General features: G+C 48.1%; 2 protein-coding genes across 2 annotated transcripts in view; one reads left to right on the forward strand and one right to left on the reverse strand.

Moving 5' to 3' along the window:
• The first annotated feature begins 331 nt into the window (after window positions 1-331).
• Window positions 332-4,791, forward strand: LOC115400944 (ribonucleoside-diphosphate reductase large subunit). Its single transcript, XM_030109026.1, has 4 exons — window positions 332-490; window positions 2,026-4,007; window positions 4,148-4,336; window positions 4,413-4,791. Exons 1-4 carry the CDS (start codon window positions 472-474, stop codon window positions 4,605-4,607), a joined length of 2,385 nt encoding a protein of 794 aa, XP_029964886.1. The 5' UTR covers window positions 332-471; the 3' UTR covers window positions 4,608-4,791.
• Window positions 4,792-5,494: 703 nt separating this feature from the next.
• sipa1l3 (signal-induced proliferation-associated 1 like 3) overlaps window positions 5,495-22,727 on the reverse strand; it is a 72,083-nt gene continuing 54,850 nt past the window's right edge. The window contains exons 9-24 of the mRNA XM_030107994.1: window positions 21,500-21,657; window positions 20,842-21,424; window positions 19,908-20,006; window positions 19,645-19,820; window positions 15,323-15,574; window positions 14,248-14,433; window positions 13,615-13,739; window positions 11,760-11,875; window positions 11,233-11,678; window positions 10,384-10,614; window positions 10,138-10,300; window positions 9,878-10,052; window positions 9,653-9,802; window positions 9,058-9,184; window positions 8,431-8,512; window positions 5,495-8,302 (exon numbers count right to left, since the gene is read on the reverse strand). Coding sequence (XP_029963854.1) covers window positions 8,111-8,302; window positions 8,431-8,512; window positions 9,058-9,184; window positions 9,653-9,802; window positions 9,878-10,052; window positions 10,138-10,300; window positions 10,384-10,614; window positions 11,233-11,678; window positions 11,760-11,875; window positions 13,615-13,739; window positions 14,248-14,433; window positions 15,323-15,574; window positions 19,645-19,820; window positions 19,908-20,006; window positions 20,842-21,424; window positions 21,500-21,657 — 3,261 coding nt within the window. The 3' untranslated portion in view covers window positions 5,495-8,110. The remainder of the gene's footprint in view (window positions 8,303-8,430; window positions 8,513-9,057; window positions 9,185-9,652; window positions 9,803-9,877; window positions 10,053-10,137; window positions 10,301-10,383; window positions 10,615-11,232; window positions 11,679-11,759; window positions 11,876-13,614; window positions 13,740-14,247; window positions 14,434-15,322; window positions 15,575-19,644; window positions 19,821-19,907; window positions 20,007-20,841; window positions 21,425-21,499; window positions 21,658-22,727) is intronic.

Consider the following 22,727-nt stretch of genomic DNA (forward strand, 5'->3'; position numbering starts at 1 on the left):
TGTTTCCTTCAGTATTTCAGTCATCTTACTAAGTTTGGGTTTTGGTTTATTGATGAGCAGAAGAGTGAATTAACTACCAGTACAATGAGAGCATATTAAACATAACATATCAAAATCTGAACTACAGTATATATATTAAAAAAGGAAAGAAACAAAAACTCGAAAGTGTTACATGACCCACTTCTTTGTCCCGCCAGTTTAAATCGGGACCCGGAAGTTGGAGTCATTTCCCGCGGTGTGTTTGTCAGATTTCTCTCCTGATTGGTCGATACTCCCCCCGCCCGTCGTTACGTCACCCAGTTCCGCCTCTCTTACAAATACGCCGTTAGCGGGAAGTTTTGGACTCATTCTCGCGCTCCACTTACAGAGTTGCGTCACGGCGTCCCAGCTCGAGGTTCCGAGGTGAAATTAAGCTTGTAGCTGGAGAGTCGCCGCTTCCCCGGAGTGCAAGTAACGCCGCAGTCTGCCAGCATGCACGTAATAAAGCGAGGTGAGCGTCTGTTTTGGTTATGTAGCAGCGGGAGGCCAGGCCTAGCAAGGCTCCACTCTCTGTGATACTCATCTAATGACATCTACAGATCAGAATAGGTGTTTATTCAATGACAGCAGCACATCGGAGGTTATATCACGACTCAGACAAAAGGTTTGAGCTGTTAAACTCTGTGAGCCAAAGTTAGCTTAACGTTAGCAACTAGTCAATGCTAGTTAGCCGGCAGTGCTGCTGTTGTCGATATCAAACGATTTCAAAGTAATCAAGCGCGATGAGAACTTTCCTGATAGTGAAATGCTGATGCTCAGATGTAGTTTTCGTCCTCTAGTCGTTAGTGTTAAGTTGTGGTAGGAGGGAAGGAGCTCAGCTGTGATCCTTTGTTGCGGATGGCGCCAAAAGTTGCTGATGTCCATTCCTTCCTGGGTCTGATTGATCTGTTGGTGCCAACTGAACACAGCCCAGTGTAATAACCTTTACAGATATTCAGTGATCGCACGACGAGGCAAAACATAATTATAAGACGAAAGAATTAGATTGCAGATCTAAACTTGAGCCACACAATAGCTACACTGACACACACAGTGAAAAGTACTAATACCTGCCCTAAAGTTTCTAATTTTTACCTAAATTGATTTATAACAGAGGAAAAGAACCCCAAATGTCTGCCCAGTGCTTATTATAGAAAAAAAAAACAACAATTATTATGTGTAAAAATATAAAAACAAGATGTTCTGGAAGCATTTGTGTGGCCCCCCACATTGCTCTGATCTCAACATAATGCAATCTGTGGGGTTTCTTGAAGATGCAGAAGGATCTGAAAATCTGCAGTTCTATGCTTGATGGTTTGGAAACATATTCCTTCAAAACTTACAATGAAGACAAAGCTGGTGGTTGAACCACATGTCTTTTCTTTCCTGTGAATTCAGTGCAGTTCACTTTAAATGGTGTAATATTGCTGCACTCTTACACCATCTGCTTGTGAATACAGGGAGATGGTGGCAGCTGCAAGCTGGAGCCATAAAACATTCCAACTCATTGTTGTGTCTCTTTCATTCTTGGAGTGTTTGTCTTTAGTTGGGGAAACTTTTCTGCCTTTGTGTTCAGCAGTCGGCTATTTATTTACCCGTCATAAAAAGTTATCGCGCACAGTTACTAGAAAGGAAAGGGTAGGATGGATTTTTTTTTTTCTCTTTTGGATAGATTATGTACAGTGTGACTAAATGCTGCACTGATTTAAAAACTGAGTTATGACACCTGTAGATGGAGTCCCTAAATATGAGAAGACTTAACTACTTCAGAAGCTACAGATCCTGAGATGGCTAAGATATAAATTACGCAATTATGTTGAGATACCGTATGTTTATGGTGAGCTGAAATAACAATATTGAAAGATCTCATGTAGATCAGTATGGTAATCCTTCAATTATGGAGAAAATAAACTTTTATTTGAATAATACAGCTGGAATAGGTAATCTGAATACATACCTACATTGTGGTTTTTTTTTTCCATATTTTCTTTTCTTTTCCTTTCCCAGATGGACGCCAGGAGCGCGTCATGTTCGATAAAATCACCTCCCGCATCCAGAAGCTCTGCTACGGCCTGAACTCCGACTTCGTGGACCCGGCTCAGATCACCATGAAGGTGATCCAGGGTCTGTACAGCGGCGTCACCACCGTCGAGCTCGACACTCTGGCGGCGGAGATCGCGGCCACCCTCACCACCAAACACCCCGACTACGCCATCCTCGCCGCGCGCATCGCCGTCTCCAACCTGCACAAAGAGACCAAGAAGGTGTTCAGTGAAGTGATGGAGGACCTCTACAACTACGTCAACCCCCTGAACAGACAGCACTCGCCCATGATTTCCAAAGAGACCCTCGACATCGTTCTCGAGAACAAAGATCGCCTCAACTCGGCCATCATCTACGACCGGGATTTCTCCTACAATTTCTTCGGGTTCAAGACTCTGGAGCGCTCTTACCTGCTGAAGATCAACGGCAAAGTGGCGGAGCGGCCGCAGCACATGCTCATGAGGGTGTCCGTGGGGATCCACGAGAAGGACATCGACGCCGCCATCGAGACGTACAACCTGCTGTCGGAGAAGTGGTTCACTCACGCCTCGCCGACCCTCTTCAACGCCGGGACCAACCGGCCTCAGCTGTCCAGCTGCTTCCTGCTGGCCATGAAGGACGACAGCATCGAGGGCATCTACGACACCCTGAAGCAGTGCGCCCTCATCTCCAAGTCCGCCGGGGGGATCGGCGTGGCGGTCAGCTGCATCCGGTCCACCGGCAGCTACATCGCCGGCACCAACGGCAACTCCAACGGGTTGGTCCCCATGCTGAGGGTCTACAACAACACGGCGCGCTACGTCGACCAAGGCGGCAACAAGAGGCCCGGGGCGTTCGCCATGTACCTGGAGCCCTGGCACTTCGACGTGTTCGACTTCCTGGAGCTGAAGAAGAACACGGGGAAGGAGGAGCAGCGAGCCAGGGACCTCTTCTACGCCATGTGGATCCCCGACCTGTTCATGAAGAGGGTGGAGAGCAACCAGGACTGGTCCCTGATGTGTCCCAACGAGTGCCCCGGGCTGGACGAGTGCTGGGGGGAGGAGTTCGAGAAGCTCTACACCAAGTATGAGAGCGAGGGGCGGGTGAAGCGGGTGGTGAAGGCCCAGCAGGTGTGGTACGCCATCATCGAGTCCCAGACGGAGACGGGCACGCCGTACATGCTGTACAAAGACGCCTGCAACCGGAAGAGCAACCAGCAGAACCTGGGCACCATCAAGAGCAGCAACCTGTGCACGGAGATCGTGGAGTACACCAGCAAGGACGAGGTGGCCGTCTGCAACCTGGCCTCCGTGGCGCTCAACATGTACGTCACCCCGGAGCGGACGTACAACTTCCAGAAGCTGGCGGAGGTGACCAAGGTCATCGTCAGGAACCTGAACAAGATCATCGAGATCAACTACTACCCGGTGCCCGAAGCCGAGAACTCCAACAAGCGGCACCGGCCCATCGGGATCGGCGTCCAGGGGCTGGCGGACGCCTTCATCCTGATGCGCTACCCGTTCGAAAGCCCCGAGGCTCAGCTGCTCAACACCCAGATCTTCGAGACCATCTACTACGCGGCGCTGGAGGCGAGCTGCGAGCTGGCCGAGAAGCTGGGGCCCTACGAGACCTACGAGGGCTCCCCGGTGAGCAGGGGCGTCCTCCAGTACGACATGTGGGACAGGACGCCGACCGGCCTGTGGGACTGGGCGCTGCTGAAGGAGAAGATCGCCAAGCACGGCGTGAGGAACAGCCTGCTGCTGGCCCCCATGCCCACCGCCTCCACCGCCCAGATCCTGGGCAACAACGAGTCCATCGAGCCCTACACCAGCAACATCTACACCCGCAGGGTGCTGTCGGGCGAGTTCCAGATCGTCAACCCGCACCTGCTCAAGGACCTGACGGAGAGGGGGCTGTGGAACGAGGACATGAAGAACCAGCTCATCGCGCACAACGGATCCATCCAGGTCGAGCTACGCTCCGTCCGTTTTCCACATCTTTAAAGCTAAACCTGCTTAAGCAGCAGCAGCACTTTTGAAAATCATTTCATTTAGGAACTTGAGTTTAAAGCGTAAAGCTAAACTTTTACCATGTTTCGTTTTGACAGGAGATCGCCGAGATTCCCAGGGACCTGAAGGAACTGTATAAGACGGTGTGGGAAATCTCCCAGAAGACCATCCTGAAGATGGCGGCGGACCGCGGCGCCTACATCGACCAGAGCCAGTCCCTGAACATCCACATCGCCGAGCCAAACTACGGCAAGCTGACCAGCATGCACTTCTACGGCTGGAAGCAGGTGAGTCTCGCTCGGCGGGGTGACGCCGCGGTGACGGTCCAGAGCGCGTTTAACCGGCTCCCTCCTCTCCTCGCAGGGTCTGAAGACGGGCATGTACTACCTGAGGACCAAACCTGCCGCCAAGCCCATCCAGTTCACCCTCAACAAGGAGAAGCTGAAGGAGGCGGCGCCCTCTCCGGCGGCGGCCGAGCAGGGCGCCAAGGAGAGGAACACGGCGGCCATGGTGTGCTCGCTGGAGAACCGGGACGAGTGCCTCATGTGTGGCTCCTAAACGCCGACCCGCCTGCCGCGGCTTCACCTCCGAGTCTTAAAGCGTTCACACTCCTTCACTCCCGTCTGTCTCGACTGTATAGAAATTATTTTATGGAAACACAAACGTACCGTTGACTCTGTACTGCAGGAAACACAGGAATGTATTTAATGTTACCTTTGCTCAAGAAATTAAAGTTATTTGAATATCATCTGGTTTTGTGTCTCTGTGACGGCAATCACAAGTTTTTTGTTTTTTTTTTACCTTATTTCACCACAGTTGTTTCAGATCAGACTGTATGATGGCAATGATCTTAAAGTGGAGTAAATTATTTAAATGTCTCATTAAGTTTAATAATTACAAATTACTAAACCTTTTAGTCTTTGTTGCTGCAAACAATTTGTAGCAAAGTAACACTTGAGTTTTATACTTTGTTAAAAATAGAATTTTTGTCTTGAACTTTAAGATTTTCAGATGAATTTAAATGTGAGAAAGTTGATTTATAGTCCAGTGGAAATATATTCTTGAATAACCTGGAGTGGGCATACAGTGTCCTATAAAAAGCTAATTGTCTTGATCCACAGAGATTAAATGAGTTTTTTGTAAGGTTGCATTTTTTTATAATCAAATATACACCAATTTAGACACTGCTGGATTTTAAACCACAGAAACAAATCTGAAATTTTACTCAATGTATGGCGTGTTTCCAAACACTACCAGGATTAAGTAAGAACGTAATATATATTATTAGTATTCTATTACTTTTTTTGACCCAACAATGCAAATTTCCCTGTCGTGGGACATAAACGGATTATGTTCAACTCATTCACAAAGCAGTCACATATTTCGACAGATTTTTTTTTAATATATTTTTTATAAAATATTGAAAACATAATTTACACTTTTTCAATGTACAAGTTATTACAACCCAAAAACAATTGGCCTTTATCTTCCTGTACCTCTGCCACGTGCAGAAAGCACCGACGCAAAGACTGAAAGAGGCGAAGCTGGAAAACAGAACAATGATGAGGAGGAATCACTTTGTACAGGAGTCTGAATAAAAACAGCATACACACATCAAACACAGTACCCTCTCATCTTCACGACTGTCTGCAACAGCGGCCGATGTGTTAAAAAATAAATTATAAAAATATTTAACAGATAAAAAAAAAAGAAAAAAACTAGTCATACAATATTACTGTTAATTAAGCATTACTGATTTGTTCAACATGGGGAAATGTGTACGCTATAAATAGCTTAAAATTATACATAGCACAAGATTTATATATATATTTATAGATTTTTTTTTTAAAACGTAGGTATAAAAACAAATCCTTGCCCCTTTTATTCAAGCAAACTAAAGATTAAGACTTGAAGAGAGTAAAAATCACAGCCACGCCGACTGAAGAGGAGCATTAAGGTGACGGAAACGCCGAGGCCGTTGGAGATCAGTGAGGGAACTGTCCGGACGTCCCGGGAGCAGAGGAGGAGCTGCAGGAGCACCGTGTGCTTCGTGAACGGGGAAACATTCTTTATCAATAATCACAGCATATCGATACGGCCGGCTGAACCACTGATCCGGGAAGTCCGCTTTTTGGCTTAACCAGCAAATTGGGAGCGGACCGGTCGGCTTCAGGCTTTTCTGTTCATCACAGGTACAAAAGGGATCGGAGGAAGAGTCCAAACAGACTGCAGTGAAAACCCACCCCTGCTTGTGTCTAACAGCTTCTTGAATAACCTGAGAGGGTTTTTTTTTTGTCTCGTTTTGAACAGATCTAGTCAGAGGAAGAAGGAAGAGATCCTGATAATTGTGCAGAGAGATGAAGGTTTAGTTCAGTTTGATCAGGGATGTCTTCAGTGCACGTGTTGTCCGTGCAGTACCAGCACCCCCCCCCCCCCACCAAAAAACAGATGCATATATTCATATGAAAAATAGATATAGTAGACAACATCGTTAAGCAAGCTGGCTGTATAAATATGTTTTTTTTTTTGCTTTTTTTTTAGTGTGTTCAGGGACAAAGGTTCTCATACAAACAGGCTGATTCTGATATGAAGACGCTTCAGTGTTGCTGAGTTTCATGTACAGTAAATGCATCTAGAAAGTACCCATGACTGCTGACAGCTTCCTCTTAAATAAAGACACAGAAAGAGTCAGACATTTTGGAGGAATTACACTTATTTGCTTTTTCCATGTCGAAATCTGAGTGAGGATCTCAAGGCGGTGGCAGAAACCGACTTCATCAGATGAACAATGAAATGGAATGTTAAAAATCTTAATTTTAACAAAATGTAAACAGATTTACAATGTCCAATCAGTGTCGACACAACTCGCCGAAGACTTTCTTTTTTTTTAATCGTCGTCCAAAATGTGACTGAGTTTGTAAAGAAGTGCGGCGGAAGTTCATGTATTTCCAGAAAGCAAATAAGTGCAATCCTCCAAATGCTGCAACAATTACTTTAAATAACACACTTTAACAAAAAGAGACTCGTCCTGTAATATCGGCTCAGGGTTAAAGAGTGATCCAGTACATTTACCGGTGAGATGACAGCGCACTGCTGGAGACAGTGAGCGTTTTCAATGGAAACCATGAGGAGATATGATGCTTTTAGAAACGGCTGAGCGTTCTCCTCTCAGCGCGCCGATGGCTTGTTTCACGTCTGCAGGCCGCAGCTCATCCATGTAAACAGACAGGAGACCGCCGTGGCGCCCGCCGCTTCCTCGGTACAGTAAACACGTTTGTTCATCACTCAGTGGTCCTCGAACAGACGCACACACACGCACACACACATACACACACACACCGAAGCAGTACAGGTCATTTTGCCTCGTGCACAGCGGGGTATTGTACCATCACGCACACACACACGCACCTCTTTAGTACGACCGACAATATTAGTACGAGTCATATTAGTCGATAATATTGATACATGAGAATTGTACCACACAGGCGTCTATCTACAGTACCATGTCTGTAGGGCTTCCGTTACTTGTAGTGCATTCTGGGAGATGCAGTCTGTAAGGAGTTTCTTGTTTTGTTTTGTTGTTTTTTTTTTTTTTTGGCTGATTTGCTGCAGGAACAGTATTAGGCCTCTCCAGGTGAAGTAGTGTTCTCGAAAACAGTCAGGATTCTCCTCTCCTGCTCGCTCCTCCGGCATAGTAGCATAGAAAGGACAAGTGCGAAGGTGGACCTCGCTCCAGTTTAGAAAAATAAAAACGGGCTCAGAGTGTCGAGAGGGGAGGATCTCTGGGCTGTCCGTGTGAGGGGCGACCGACGCTCTCTGGGAGCGTCCCCACCATTTTCTGAACGTTTAAGGCAGTCCAGCGGAGGCTGAGGAAGGTCACACATTCAGGCCGCGTTTACACCGTTCACGTGTATTTCACCAAGTGACCCAGATCTGACAGTGTAAATGCGGCCTTTGTGGCCTCTACCACTCCTGTGAGTGCAAGGGATCATGGGGAGTGAAAGCGTATTTCTGAAGCCGGCCCCTCTCTTCTGGCAGAGCGCGCTCACTCCCTGTGTGAGTCACTCTCGTGAGTCACTCTCGTGCACCGCAGACTGGCCCTCCTGGTCGCTCCCAGCCTTGTTGAGGTTGGTGAAGAGCCTGCTGAACTGGCGGAGCTGCTCGCTGGCCGTGTGGCTTTCTTCCTGCAGCCGCTGGTTGTTCTCTCTCAGGTTGGCCATTTCTGCCAGCAGAACGACTTTGTCCTTCTTCTCCTGGTGATACGGAGGAAGGGAACAGGAAGGAGCTTCAGTTTTTCTGTTTCTTGCCGTCAGCTACACTCTGACATTTCATTTCAGCAGTTCCACGCAGTTTCGGAAACTGCCGATCAAGAGAAACTCACTCTCTCCAGGTCGTTGTTGAGCTGTTTTAACATCACTTCCAGGTGATAGAGCCGACCAGACAGGTCGTTGGGCACCTCGTCGCTGTGAACACACACAGAACACACTTTGTTTTGCACTGAGCCGACACAAACACCTGCTGCTTTGCAAATTCAACCTGAGGCACGAAAACAGGTTTTACTGGGTGTTCCACCTTCTAATTAATACACACACACACACACACACACACACACACACACACACACACACACACACACACACACACACACACACACACACACACAGAAGCAGACGGTAGCCATCTTATCTCTCAAATACAAAGGCATGAAAAGTAACAGAATTGACGGCATTTATTCCGTAAGCCTTATTTAATCATCTGCTGGAAGCAGCCGAGCGTCTCCAGATATTTTTTATGCTTATTATTTCAACAGGAATGTTTTCAGAGAGCAGCAGCTGCTTTTAGTAAATTAAATTTATTCAGAAATGTTTCTGTTTATAGATTTCAACAATAATTTTCACTGTTACACAAATACTGATTTTAAGTCTCAAACAACGTCCTACAGCTGATGAAATGACCACAAGGTGGCGGCAGAGGCACAGTTTCCCCTGCAGCTGCCTGGAAGGCCTACCAGGCGAAGGTCGGCGTGGTCCTCGGTGTTTGAGGAGTGTGAAACTGCACCGGACTGACGGCCGGCCTCATGTCTGGAGCTCCAACCTGCGGCTCCGTCAGCGAGAAGAGGGAAACCGCTCTCTGTGCTGCAACAGAGAGACCAAACACTTCTTCATCAAAGGATCGTCTCTCCTCCGGCGCCCTGCGGGATGAGGCACAGGGAGGCCCGGCGGCGGGATCAAGTGGTGCTTTGTGGTGGCGGAGACCCGAGGGACGGCAGGAACACCCGGGAAAGAAGCAGCGGGTGGAGAGGAAAAGAGGTGAATGGACATTCAGATTCAGATTTCTTTCCCAGGAGTTTCGTGTGACAGAAGAGAAAAGGTGCAGCGACGACGACCGCGGCTGAAGCCAAATGAACATGTCGATTTGCATGATTTATAAAACTGTAAAAATTGCCTTTGTGTCAGAAAAACAACCACGTCACAATTCTAAAAAATTATAATCATAAAACTAAAGCTCAGAAAGGAATCTGAAAACTAAAAATCAAAAGATCTGCTCATGGCAGCCAGTATTCAGCCGTATGGCAGAAGTGCCTGGAAGGTTTCCCTCCTCACCTTCGTAGGCTTTGGCGGCGTTGACGAGGCTGGACCACTCCAGGCCGCAGGCCGTGTCGGGCAGAGGCATCAGTCCGGGGTCCAGCCTCCGCAGCGGCGGGACTTTGTCTCTCACTTCGGTCAGAGAGAGTTCAGACGCAGACAGAGGCACTGAGGGCGAGCGGGCGGCGAGTCAGCAAAACAAATAGAAGACATGAAATGGCCGCGGCGAGACGTCGCACTCACCCTTCTTGCCCTGCAGGTGGGTGGAGGGGTGGCCGTGTTTGCGCGTGGGCAGCGTGCACGTGAACAGCACGTCGCTGGGAGACGCCTGGTTCTCGGAGTTGGCGAAGCTGGCGTCTCGGCGGCCGCTGCACAGCGACTCGTCCGAAAAGGTGCGCTGCAGAGTGCGCCTGGGAGACTGCGGGGAGGAAAAGGTCAGAGGTCAGAGCCGCGCGGCGCGGGCGTGACGCGGGGGTGGCGGAGACGGCGGCGGCGATCCTCACTGGATCTCTCTGCGGCGTCTCTCCCGGGTTGTCCATGATGATCAGCTTCTTCAGGTCGTCTTCGATGGTGCTCTTGTAGGTCCGGCGTGGCGAGCGCAGGTCCCTCAGAGACGCCCGCAGTCGCGGCTGTCCAAACACATTCTTGGAGTTCGTGTCCACCTGCCTGGAGACGCGAGTAATGAGAAAACAGAGACAGGAGCGCTGATCGCCTCCACATCAGTGTGTGGGTCGGGGTGTGCGTCTTACTTCCTGCTGCTGTTGCTGTCAGAGCTGGACGCTGTGGTTGAATTCGACGGCGACGGGCCGTTGTCTTCGGTCTGCCAGACGGGCTGCCGGCTCTTTCCATAGAAGGCTTTGGGGGCGGAGCTCGACAGGGGGGCGGAGTTAAACTGAGCGGAGGTGGGCGTGGCCGTAGAGGCTCTCACAGGGCGGGCTTTTTCAGCTGTGGGGGTCTTGTAGCCCTGCGGTGTGTAGGCCCTGGAAAGATGAAGGAAAAATTAACTGAGATAAATATTTTGGGGCAAATCAGGAACAATAATATGAGCTCAAACAATATTTGGCCACTTTAGTCTGTGTGATGATCTGTCCTCTTCAGACGACGGCAGTGTCTGAAAGCCATACATTATGATGCCATCAGCAGCCAAACACGCTGAATTCACTGCCTTTATCGTGATAAACAGCAGCGGTGGAACACATTCCAGGCACAGCCTGTAGAGTCAGAGTGGATGGCGCCCAGGGTTTAAAGACAGGCTGTTTTAATCCAACAGAGAGTGGCGGAAGCCTGAGTGAGATTTGAGTGTTGAGTGATGAGCGGGTGGCAGTAAGAAGTCCAGCAGAACAGGAGATAGCATGGTGATCTGTATGTTTCGCAAGGATTAGGCTGTAATAATCCTCCCTGTGTCCTTTACAGATACATTTTTATGTCTTATTGTTGATCTGGTGGCGGCGCGTCAACTTCTCCGAGCTGCTCGTTTCCCTGGAAGCATCTAAAAATTACTTTAAGCTGAACAGCACATGAAATAAACCTGCGCTGTCACTAATGAAGGTTAACGCGACACTAACAAAACCTTCATCTGATCAGAGCTGCTCTCTCACCTGGGCTTGAAAGCATCCATCTTCTCAGCGCTGGAGCCTGGAGGGGGGAAGGTCCTGGTCATGTACCCTTTGTTCTGACTTGTCGCGGTGGGGATGATGGGCGAAGACTCCCGCCTCCTGGTCTCTCCGCCGCCGCCGCCGCCGCTCCGTCCCACCGACAGCTCCTGGAAGCCGCTGTAGGTGGCCGAGGAGTGCATGGCTTTGTGCGGCTGGCTGTTGGACACGTGGCGGGCGCTGTTGTAGTGGGTGGAGGCGTCGATGCCGCTGTCGTTGGAGCCCCCCTTGTTGAGGAGGTCGGCGTCGGGGTCCGGCGGGTCGCCGAGGCAACCGCCGCCTCCTCGCTCGCCCCCGGGGACGCCGTCGAACCAGCGCTCGTCGCTGTGGCTGCTGGAGGCGTTGCTGGACAGAGTGTTGCTGCTGGAGTGGCTGGAGTACTGAGTGTCCCCCTGCGGGGGTCACGGGCGGAGAGTCAGAGGAGCAGCGGCGCAACAAGTCCGCACATCAAAGCAGGAAGCGCCGAGTCTGACCTTGGAGTGTCTGTTTGGAGAGTCTTTCCCTGGGACATCCTGTCTGGGCAGCCTCCTCTGGCCCCCTCCGCTACCTGCTCCCCGAGGTGCCGACACTGGGACATGCCAGAGGGGCTCTGGACAGAAAACACACACACACACACACACTCACAGGATTAAACCAAATTACACTGCACAGCCAAGGTTGGCAAAGAGGATTAAAATCTTATAGCACATTTAAACACAGTCCTCCCCCCACACACTCCATCACTCAAAATCACACTCCGATCCATCCATCCACACACACACACACACGTTCACACATACAAGCACACTGCAGAAACCAAGAAAAGAAAGCTGACTGGTCATTTCCTGCACAATGTTCTAAATTCTAACGACGAAAGTCATTAAAAACAAAGACAGAAAAGAGCTTCTATTGAGGGAAAAGGAACATAAATGAGGTTTTGGTAAGAATTCAGGTAAAGGTATCCGTTTTTTTTAAAAAATGAAATTCCTATTTTTCTTTTCTTTCATTGTGTTTTGATGCGCAGGCTTTAGATGGTTTAGATGTAGTGGTTGGTGGTCTCGCCTCACAGCGATAGGACAGATGGTTCAAGTCTGGTTGGGGGCAGACACACACCACTGTGTGTGTGTGTGCATGTGTGTGTGTGTGTGTGTGTGTGTGTGTGTGTGTGTGTTTTGCAGCTTCCTCCATAATCAGCTGAGACCGGATCAGTACAGGAGGTGGAACTGATGGATGGACGGATGGTTTCATAATGTCATGCATTTCATTTAAATAAAGGGAGAACAGAAATGAAGGACGGAGGAGAGGAAGCTCAACACATGACGAGAGAACAGTTTTGCAGGGTTTGTGGCTGCTGACCTACATTCTCTATAAAATGACTGATCGATTCACTATCTGCTGTAAAGTCTCCTTTCTTATGATACTTCGAACATATTAGCCAACAGTTGCACATTGCACTCCAGACATGAACTTACGCTGGCATTCCCTGAGAGTTCTTTTTCTTCCCAGAGGTGAACGCTAATCTAATTTTCATGCTCTCGTTTTGGTCTCAACTGATTCCTGCGGGAGGGATCGGTCTCTAAAGCTGCTAAATACTCCACTGCGCTCACAAGGTAGCTGCTGAGTTTGACCCAGTTCACACCTGGGATGAAATACGACTCGTTTCCCAGCTGCGTTTTACCAGACTACTTTTATACCTGGCATGAGGCGTTTCCCCAGTCTCCAGCTACTTTACATGCAGATATCTCTGTTCACTGAACACAGGTGACCTTCACTCATTCTGTCTCTGTAGATTCAGAGCTCAAAGAAGATAATTTACAGTTAGTGCTGCTCTGCTAAATGTGCAACTCACACGACTACATGAAAGAAAGATTCCCGTGATAATAAGCTATCAGTGACTGGAGCTGAGTGGAGGATCAATACATTTCTCCTTCTGAAGTGTTGTGCTGATTACAAAGGATACTGTGGCTGTTTGGAGAATTTTTATTTTTTGTAAGGAAAAGTAATGAGGAAAATAGAAGAATAACTAATAGCTAAAAGACACCGAAGCTCCTTATGTTGATGAGAAACAGAAGAGTGCAGGCGCATCTCAGAAAAACAGAAAGCAATGAAGAAAGAAATGTAACGTAAACGTTGAAAGATTCATTTCACATAAAGTGAAACTGTTTAAATCTTTTGGTTCATTTTTAGCTGACAACGCTAGAAAAAGAAAAAGCCTCACAAAACTGAATATTTATAATATTACTGTTTTCTCAATCTTTTTATTTAGGGGCCATAAATATCACAATTCAAATCCTAACCTTTATAAATATTTTCTGAACTATTTTTTTTTCTATTTTGAAGGCAATTTACCCGTCTTGCTGCGCTCCATTGTGCTTTCCTGGCTGGTGAAGCCTGACGACGACTCTCCGCTGGAGGCGATGTCCACGCTGAGGTGGGGCTCATACGGCAGCAGGGGGCGCTGTCCTGGTCCATATCTACATGAAGACATGAACGTTATTGTTCATTGTAAACATTTATACACTGATGACATTTGCAAATAAATCACATAAAAGTATCAGTGTGAAACAGCAGAGAGACAAGATGAAGCTGAAAACCACAGAGATAACCCGCCCCGAAGCAATCCCTAAAAACATCCAGTTTGGACGAACAGGAGGTTTTCTGCATCCTGACGACAGTTGAATAAAGCACGTCGCTCTGGTCGGGTGAGATGCGATCAACCTCCACACTGTGAGGAAGAGCCGCCCACACGGCAGATCCTTCCTCTGGGAGCCGGTGTGTTCACACACGCCGAGGCTGCAGACCTGAACACACCACGGCGCTCGCTCTCGCTCAGTGAGCCGAGGAAGCCTGCCTCTCTCACTCAAAACGGCGGCTGTGAGTAACGCTGGACACGTTTAATCAGGATCAGAGAAGCGAGAACAAAGGACCGCTCTCACACTCACACACACACACACACACACACACACACACACACACACACACCTGTCAGGTGAGGGCTTGTAGCGCACGAAGGGCCCTGGGGTGATTCCAGGCGGGCCCATCGTGGACAGGCCCACCAGGCCGGAGGGCGAGGGCGAGGAGAAACTGGCTGAGGGGTTTCTGTAGGGCAGCACTCTGTCGCCTCCTGCAGGAGACAGGCTGTAGTGGTTTTCTGGGTAGCTCACTGGCCTGAAGGGACGGATAAAGAAAGGAAAACATTAATTTAACCTAAAATGTTTGGGCCCCCTCCGCTATGGGGTCCCAGACTTTGTCTCACTGGTGTTAGTGTGCGGTCAGGTTTAGGTCCTCACCAGTACAGAAGAACAACGCTGCACACATGCACGAACACACACACAAAACTAAAACACTGATCTGAACTATGGGAGGAAGACCACACTAATTTCTGGCTGACAATTCTGATTAGCAGGTAACATCATTTTCAAAGAATGACGCACTAATTATGTGTGTGTCAATATAAAGTGCTGAGATTAGAAACTTCATATTTTTCACAGCATTAAAAGAAATAAGACAGTTTTCTGTGAGAAACTCCCCATTGTTCTCATTTCATCAGTTATTTACTGGAAAACCATCAGAGCGACGGAGCAAAGTGAAGCGATGTTCATGAGAGCAGGCTACCACTGTGAGCGAGCGTCTGTGTGTGTATTTATTCATCAATTATTCATGGTCTAATCCCTAATTAATTATCACAGAGCCTCTAAAGGGGATTGTCACCAGTCACAGCATTATCAGTCATGGTGTTTGTGAGCGAGGTTGTAAATAATCACCGTCTGCAGCGGTGTAATTGGTCAATCAACGCTAAAATCAGACACGAAAAGGCTTTCAATCACATAATTTTGTCCGCCTCAGCTGCTCAACAGGACAAGGGGGAAAAAAACCAATTGGTCAATTCTTTTTTTTTCTCCTAAAAACTTATTTGGTTTACAAAGGAAGTAACCAACCAGAGCCACAAAACCTGAGACGCTGCTTAAGGTATCATATTCTGCTCAAACCAGAACTCTTCTTGTTCTAGTTAATTTAATTTGAAATGTCCTGTAGCTGCAGCAGCTCGGGGGCTCACCTCTTGGAGTTGAGGTGCTGCGGCTCTCTGTAGGGAACTGGCATCAGAGTCTTGTGTGAGCGGGGCAGCGGGGGAGGCGGGGGGCCCATGGGCGCCCAGCGCTGGGGGTTGGGGGTGCTGTGGAGACCCGGAGGGACAGGTGAGCTTTCCCATCGCCAAGTCTGGCGCGGAGAGGGCCGGTATCCTGCTGCCAGCGGCTCCGGGTCCGGCTTCTGCTCCATGGTCTTCATCTCATACTCCTCTGTGCAGCCCCTGAAGAGACACCGAGCGGGACAGTTTGTGAGACACCCAGTCGGTTGAAATGTTACCAAAACACAAGTTTTCCTCCTCTGCTCAGCTTCCGTCAGGCTGTGGGTCGGCGGCGAAGGCCTCTGAAGGCCTGAACTGCAGCTGAACCAGAGAGGTAGCTTCTGCACTCCCGAGTTCAATGTGTGTAAACTGCAGCCTGCTTTATTGTCCACTCGCAACACGCTGTGTGTGTGTGTGTGTGTGTGCTCAAACACACGGCAGACACGGAACAGAGCTCACTAATGAGCTCCCCCGACACCGATGGAGGGAGGAAAGAGAGAAGAGGAAACTGATTATTGGCACATAAGGTCTCCATCTCGCCTACTGTGAGGCCGAGGTCAAGCATGCGTTTGGTGTGTGTGTCTGTGTGTGTGTGTGTGTGTGTGTGTGTTCACATCAAAGAGCATCGCACTCAAGGTCTCACTATATGTAGCAGCTACGCGTACGGACAGCGCAGAAGGTTACAGTGAATGCACCATAATTAAAGCTCAGTTCGTATCAGTTTTTCTTCTTTAAGACTGTCATCTGAGAGTCCTTCAGTCAAAACTACAGAGACGTCCAGCATTAAAGCTTCCTGCTGAAGAGCAATCAACTGCAGCATTGTGTGAAACAGCGCCGAAGATAAGCTGGTATTTATTCGCATCAATTATGGAATGAGAGACAGAGAGTTTTCAGCTCCAAGGGCGGTCATCCCGTTTAACAACTCTGGACACGAAACACAACTGGAAATTTTCTCTTCTTCCCTCCGTAGCCTCTGGCCTGCCGTCTTTTACTCGTCATCATTATTTCATTCAGAAAGCCTGTTACAAGAGGAAGGGAGCCATCAAATATGTATACAGGAGATCAGAACAAATGAAGACTGGGGGAGGAAAAAGGAACAGAGGAGGGTGAAGGAGGAAAAAAAGATGTTAAGGTGAGATGAAAGTGATAATTGACATTTATGAGCAAAGAGAAGCAAACTCAGCAAAGAGAACATGAAGGCCTGGTTACAATACATCATTATCACAGCAGTCCATTTCTTTAGGATCATCATTTCATCCAAACATTACAAAATAAGTAAAAATCATATTGTTGATCTGATTCTGAAACATAACGTTGGTGATAATGGGGCGGCTGTGGCTCAGTAGGGGATGAGTGCTCTTATTATATTTCAGAGGTTTTCTAGTAGAAGACTATGAACCACGTGTTGCTCCCAATAAATGTGTTCCCTCCTGAGATTGATTTATGATATTATAATAAACTGTTGTTTGTTTCTAGGAGTGCCGATTGCAAAAAGTAGTGTAAAAAGTGAGTAATGCACAATGATACCACCATAGTATCAGCATTTCCCTAAAAGATCACATTCCACTATCCGTCCAAAATGCATAATTTAGCCGATAAACTGATGAAATGTTCACTGTATAACTGAATGAGGCCAGCTGAACAAGTAAAGCATACATGCACAGCCTCAGTAGTTCTCCTTTATGTTGAGAAAATGCTTAAAAAGAATTGTGCACCATCAGATTACTGACTATAGCAAACACAGAAAATAACTGCTTTTGTTTGCCTTCGGACATATAATTCCTGTATAACTGTACTGTGTGGAACTTGTGTACAATAAATTTACTGATTTTGTTCCCAACGAGTCTGCAGTCAAAACTGCTCTGATATACTTAAGAGAAGACAAAGTAACAACGTTATCCTGAACGTCATTGCCGTATACCGTCCGTAACTTCAGTGTATTAAAAAACAAGGCAGACAAAGATTTGAGCTGTTAGACAGAGGATGTGGATGCAGTCCAACATTTCAGCTCCTTGGGAATCTGCACACTCTGCTTGGGCGCAGCGTTGGTGTTGCTTCCATGTTCATGCTGTTATCTGCCGCGTTTCTATTGATTGTTATCGGGGCTGCGGCTCAGAGCAGCAGTCCCACGTCGGGGAGAGCTGAGGCAGCAGTCAAGAAAATTTCTGGCCTTGTTGGGAAATTATCTGAGGCCGTCGTCTGTGGTTGCTCCGCCGTGACAGCAGAGATCTGCAGACCTGTGTCACATAAAAATGCAACATTCAAGCGAGAAATCAGATAGCTGAGTGAACGGCTTATCTTTGAACTGGGAGTATTTACTGTCACTGTGTCTTTAGGCTTTGGAAAAGAGCCTGTTGTTATCGGGAGCAATGCTGTGGACACAACAGAGCCTTCATCTCCACCTCATGGACTCTGTGAGGGATTACACGATGAGACAATGGGATGTGAGCTGGCCTACGTCCACAGCAGATCTGTGGTTCGATCCCCAGAAGCGATTTTGGAGGCCAATGCCTGTCACGCCAAATCATGATTTCTCCTAATAAACTGCCCATCTTCATCAATTTATCACTCCCCACCTTAAATTTATGTACACCACTGTAAAGTGCGAGTGTGAGATAAAACATTTGGCGTCCAGCATTGTGGATCGGCATTTTGTTAAAATGAGTCATCTCACTCAAGGAAAAAAAAAAAAAAAAAAAAAACCCAGCTAGTTTATCAACAGAGGAAACAGGAGGTAGTTGTAGCCCTCTGAGGGATGTAAACAGAACAGACGCACATGCGAACACCCACACATCAACAAGTCGAGCTCGAGGAACATGAAGAGCTGAACGGATTTCAAATGGCAGCGAAGGATCGAAAGGTAAAAGAAAAGCTCATCAATGAGTGCAAAGCATGCAATCAAAGAAGAAATACTTTAAATCATGACCAGTTACATAATAGCTGCTCAGACCTCAGAGAGCACAAACCTCAGAGTGAGCGGTGTTAACATCGGCCGACCGGCACGCTCCCCCCATCACGCCGGCTGCACAGCTGGAAACTCTGCGACACAAACGCTACCGACACGGATCAGTCACACCTTTCCGCCGCCGCGTCCGTCCATCCCGTCTGCTCACGGCTGAGACACAACGCCGAGATGCACGCTTCCAACTTTCCTCCGTTTCTCCGTCTCTCTCTCTTCCGCCCACTCCTCTAACTCTCGGCGGTGTTGAGACATGTCCTCCTCGTCGAGAGCTCCTCTGCCTCTCCGGCTCATGGACTCACTCAATATACCTCCCTCTCTCGCTCTCTCTCTTGATCCTTCCCTCCCTCCCTCTTTTCCATCCTTTTCATTTGCACAGGGCATGCATTTTTAATTAATCACTTCCACTCCTTTATTTATTTATTTTTGTGGGGGTTTTTCCGCCCCCCCATCTCCTGCAGATTCCAGGCCTTAATCTCATGCAATCTGCTTGCCTGGCACACGACAGCAAACGAGGCACAGAGGGTGAGGGGGAAAGAGTGAAATACAAGACTCTAATTATCGGGCGCTCCAATACCACAGTAGTGTGTGTATGTGTGTGTTCGAGTGTGTTTGAGTGCCAACTTGGTGTAATTAAACTGCCTCCAACATTAAAGAAATCTAACCACTGTGCGATCACACATGCCGCCATAATGACTGTATTTAGGCGCGCTGGTGCTCAGTCACAAGCACGGACACACTGGAGCTGTTTTTTTTTTTCCACCTCCCAAACTGTTCTCCAACGCCGCACGAGCCTCTCGTGTAGATAAAGGATAAAAAAGGTTGATGAAAATGTGAATTGTGACGAGATTAAACATGACAATAGCAGAGAGGATTTAATTTTGTTGAGAAGACTGAAACAAAGAAAGGCTGATTTTGCTAATTTGTGTCAAACAAGCACGTCGTTCTTTTTGTCTCTCCTCGGTTTTTTTTTTTTTTTTTTGCCTGTTTCCTCTTCATCCGCACATGGTTGTCTCTCCCCGTTCGCTCGCTTCCTCTTTTCACACACTCCCACACAAAATCCTTTTCAGAACATTGGAGTCTGGCCACTATCTCACCCAGGCTTTTGTGTGTGTGTGTGTGTGTGTGTGTGTGAGTGAGGAGTGTCCTGCGCTCGTTCCTGCTCACTCCTCCACTGCTCAGCGCTCCCATGCCATCAGCGCCCGCTGCTTAAACACCTGCATCCATTACAGCTGTTCACGAATCAACCGCTCTTGCTGCTTCAGAGGAAATGTCACACAGGGCGCGGACACACCTGCGAGGCCCGCCCTCTTCGTACGGAGGAATGATGACCACTTTGACCGTGACCGACGTCCGCAGCAGGTCGATCATCTGCTCGTGAGTCAGCGTCACGGCCGCCACTTTGCAGATCTCCACTAGCCGGCTGCCCTGCCTCAGTCCGGCCTGCCAGGCGAAGCCGTACTCCTCCACCTGCAGAGAGGAGGCACAAGCAGATGAAGCGCCCGGAAACTTCTGAGGATTAATGACGAGAGGGCCGCTGGCCACGGGAGCCGCTACCTCGGCCACGGTGCCGTCCAGTCGAACGTGGAAACCCAGCTGTCCAAGTCCGTTCCTCCTCAGGGTCATGTCCACCGTCTCACATCCCACCGTTAGCGACTGGTCCAGGAGAGGACGGGGCGGAAGAACAAACATGAGAACTGCAGGATTTTCATATTCTTAGATCTGCATCTAGCATTGAACACTCAGGGGAACATCATCATCATATAAAATACCTCCATGTAAAACAATTAGTTGAAATAAATTAAGTTACTGTACCTATTGTTTTTTTTCTCCACAATATTGAATAATTTCATAGTAGGCGACATTGACTGGACTCATTTCAATCTGTCTTTTTGGGAACTTTATCCATCTACATCCTGCATGTCATTTGGTGCTTTTACAAAGATTAAACCCTTTTAAAAAAAAAACTCTTCCTTTCAGTTGGATTAACACGGTTCTTTTTCCAGCGTTTAATTCGCCAGATTCTTCAGGGATTATCACAAAACGCAGAGTGACTGATGAGTCAGTGTGTGCAGCTGCACTGTGTCACAGAATAACCTGGTCTCACGACTCAAATACAGCAAAAACCAAGCCCTGTAAGATTCATCAAGGCTTGAAAAGGACAGAAAATATCTTAAATGGATCTGGAATTTGGAAGGAACAAGACAAAAGATGTAAAGCTAATAAACAACTGAGCTGTATAATTTGAATATTAAATGAAAACAATAGTTTCTGCTCAATGTTCAGGAATGACCTGAGCTCAGTTCAACGGTTTGCCAGAGTCAGTCTGTGATAAGAAGGCAGTTACGCATTTTAATGGCTTATAAGCTACAATTACAACAAATAAAAGTGGAATCTCTGGGAGTTTCACAATTTCAAAAACTATTCGACTCTAATTTTCTCTAAGGTGCACATGTGAACCTCAATGGCTGAACAGACTCTAGAGTCTCACCTTCAGCCTCTGAATGACCTCCCTGATGTCCTGGGCGCAGCCCTCGGGCACCCGCACCGCGATGTGGTCTCCTCTGCCGTAGAAGATCTTCAGCGCCAGTCGCTCCGGCGTCCAGCCGATCACGTCGGCGCAGAAACAGTTGAACACCACCTCTTTGGTGGAGCAGTCTATGAGGAGCACGTATTCGGCGGACAGGCCCAGAGCGCAGGGCAGCTCCGCCCCTCCTCCGCTGAAGTCCTGGGCCAGGACCCTCCAGGCCACCGCCCCCGCGGCGCCCAGCTCCGCCCCCTCTCTGGCCTTGGAGCGCTCGCGCTTCTTGGACGCGAGCGAGATGAGGTTGTTGAGCTTGCCGGCCGAGTCGAGCGGCGTGCTGCTGACGTAGTTCTCGGCCAGGTCGCGCAGGTACTCCTGCCGCGTGCGCGTGGCCATGGTGTGAAACTTCTCCGACTTGTGCGCGGCAGTTTCCGCGTTGAGGACTTTGGCCAGGAGGAAATTGCGAAAGGTTTCGGGGTCACGGAAGGTGACGCCGCTGGGGATGGGGGGTCCGAAGGGGGGCACGTCCTTCATCCGCGTCACAGCGACACTGGAAGATAAAGACGACGTGTGAGAGTTGTGTTTTTCTCAGAGTGGTTTGTTCACAAACGTGCATTAGATTTACCTGTAGCAGGTGTTTTCGGAGCAGGGGTTGTGCACACGGACAATGACGAAGACGTGCTGGAATTGTGAGCGGATGTTTTGCGGGGTGAACGGCTGCGCTCCGGGCTCCTGGAAGATTATCGTTACAATGTCGTTCCCTATGTGGCGTTTTCTCAGGAGCTGAGGACGAGAGGAGATAAGAATGACAAATTAATCAAATGAGAGGACCTAATTGGCGCCGGCGGCTCTGAGTCACTGAACTGCACCGAGTCTCACGAGGGAAACGAGAGGCTGAGAGGATCACTGTGAAACACCAAACAACAGCGCTTTATGTAATTTGTTTTTTGGATTCTGTGTGGGCTATTTGTGTCTGTGCTGGTCTGTCCGCCTATCTGTGTTCATGTAGGATATATAGTGCTCAGGCCAGCCTGTGCTGGAGAGCTTGCCAATCCTCTCTTCATCTGCAGAGAGAAGTGTGAAAGCACCAATTACGTAATGCAGCCCACAGTTTGGCCACCGACTCTCTCTCTCTCTTCCTCTCTCCCTCTCTCTCTCTCATTGTGGCACAGGAGCATCCTTCACTCAAGCTGCACTTTGAAAAATGTGAATTTTTGTTCCTGATGTGAAAATAAAGTGTTATTTACAGTTGAGATATTGTACCAGCAAGTTAATCATTTTCTATTATTCATCATATCATGACTGATTCCAGTGCTTGCCCAGTTTCCTCTCACAACTTACTGTAGTATTTTATCAGGTAAGTCGCATCTGGTATCTGCCCGTTTCTTATAAACTCATTTTGAGCAGTTGTAGGCGTGATGAAACTTCTTCACTTTCTAATTGATTTTTTTTTTTTTTTAAACAGCATATAATGTGGATTAGGTTGCACAATCATGCTTTTAGATGTTAATTTATTTAAGACTCACCTTATAAACTGAAACAAGTAAATAAAATAAATAAAGTCTTGTCCCTTAACATCACTATTGTGTTGTGATTTACTAATCCCGGGTATTTCAGTGTAGTGCACTTGAAAAGGTGAAGCAGCTTCACAGCGGCTACTCATCCGCTCCCACTCTGTTTATCCACCGTGGCTCTCTGTTCATGTGCTGTGCTGCCACCTAGAGGTTGATCTTAGCAAGCAAACATTTTTCTGCTGCAGTCCTGAAACCTCTGGATGGAGTTATTGTGCCAGTTATGAAATCATACTTTTGTACTGAAGACTTCGCTGTGACATTCAAACCGTTTGGTTCAAG

Source organism: Salarias fasciatus, chromosome 14 (assembly GCF_902148845.1).
Source record: "Salarias fasciatus chromosome 14, fSalaFa1.1, whole genome shotgun sequence".
Taxonomy (NCBI): domain Eukaryota; kingdom Metazoa; phylum Chordata; class Actinopteri; order Blenniiformes; family Blenniidae; genus Salarias; species Salarias fasciatus.

What these genes read in the sequence shown, in the direction of transcription:
- LOC115400944 (XM_030109026.1), top strand. An exon ending in CGCACAACGGATCCATCCAG is followed by an intron (nt 4,008 to 4,147) that starts GTCGAGCTACGC and finishes TCGTTTTGACAG; the next exon opens with GAGATCGCCGAGATTCCCAG. An exon ending in ACTTCTACGGCTGGAAGCAG is followed by an intron (nt 4,337 to 4,412) that starts GTGAGTCTCGCT and finishes CTCTCCTCGCAG; the next exon opens with GGTCTGAAGACGGGCATGTA.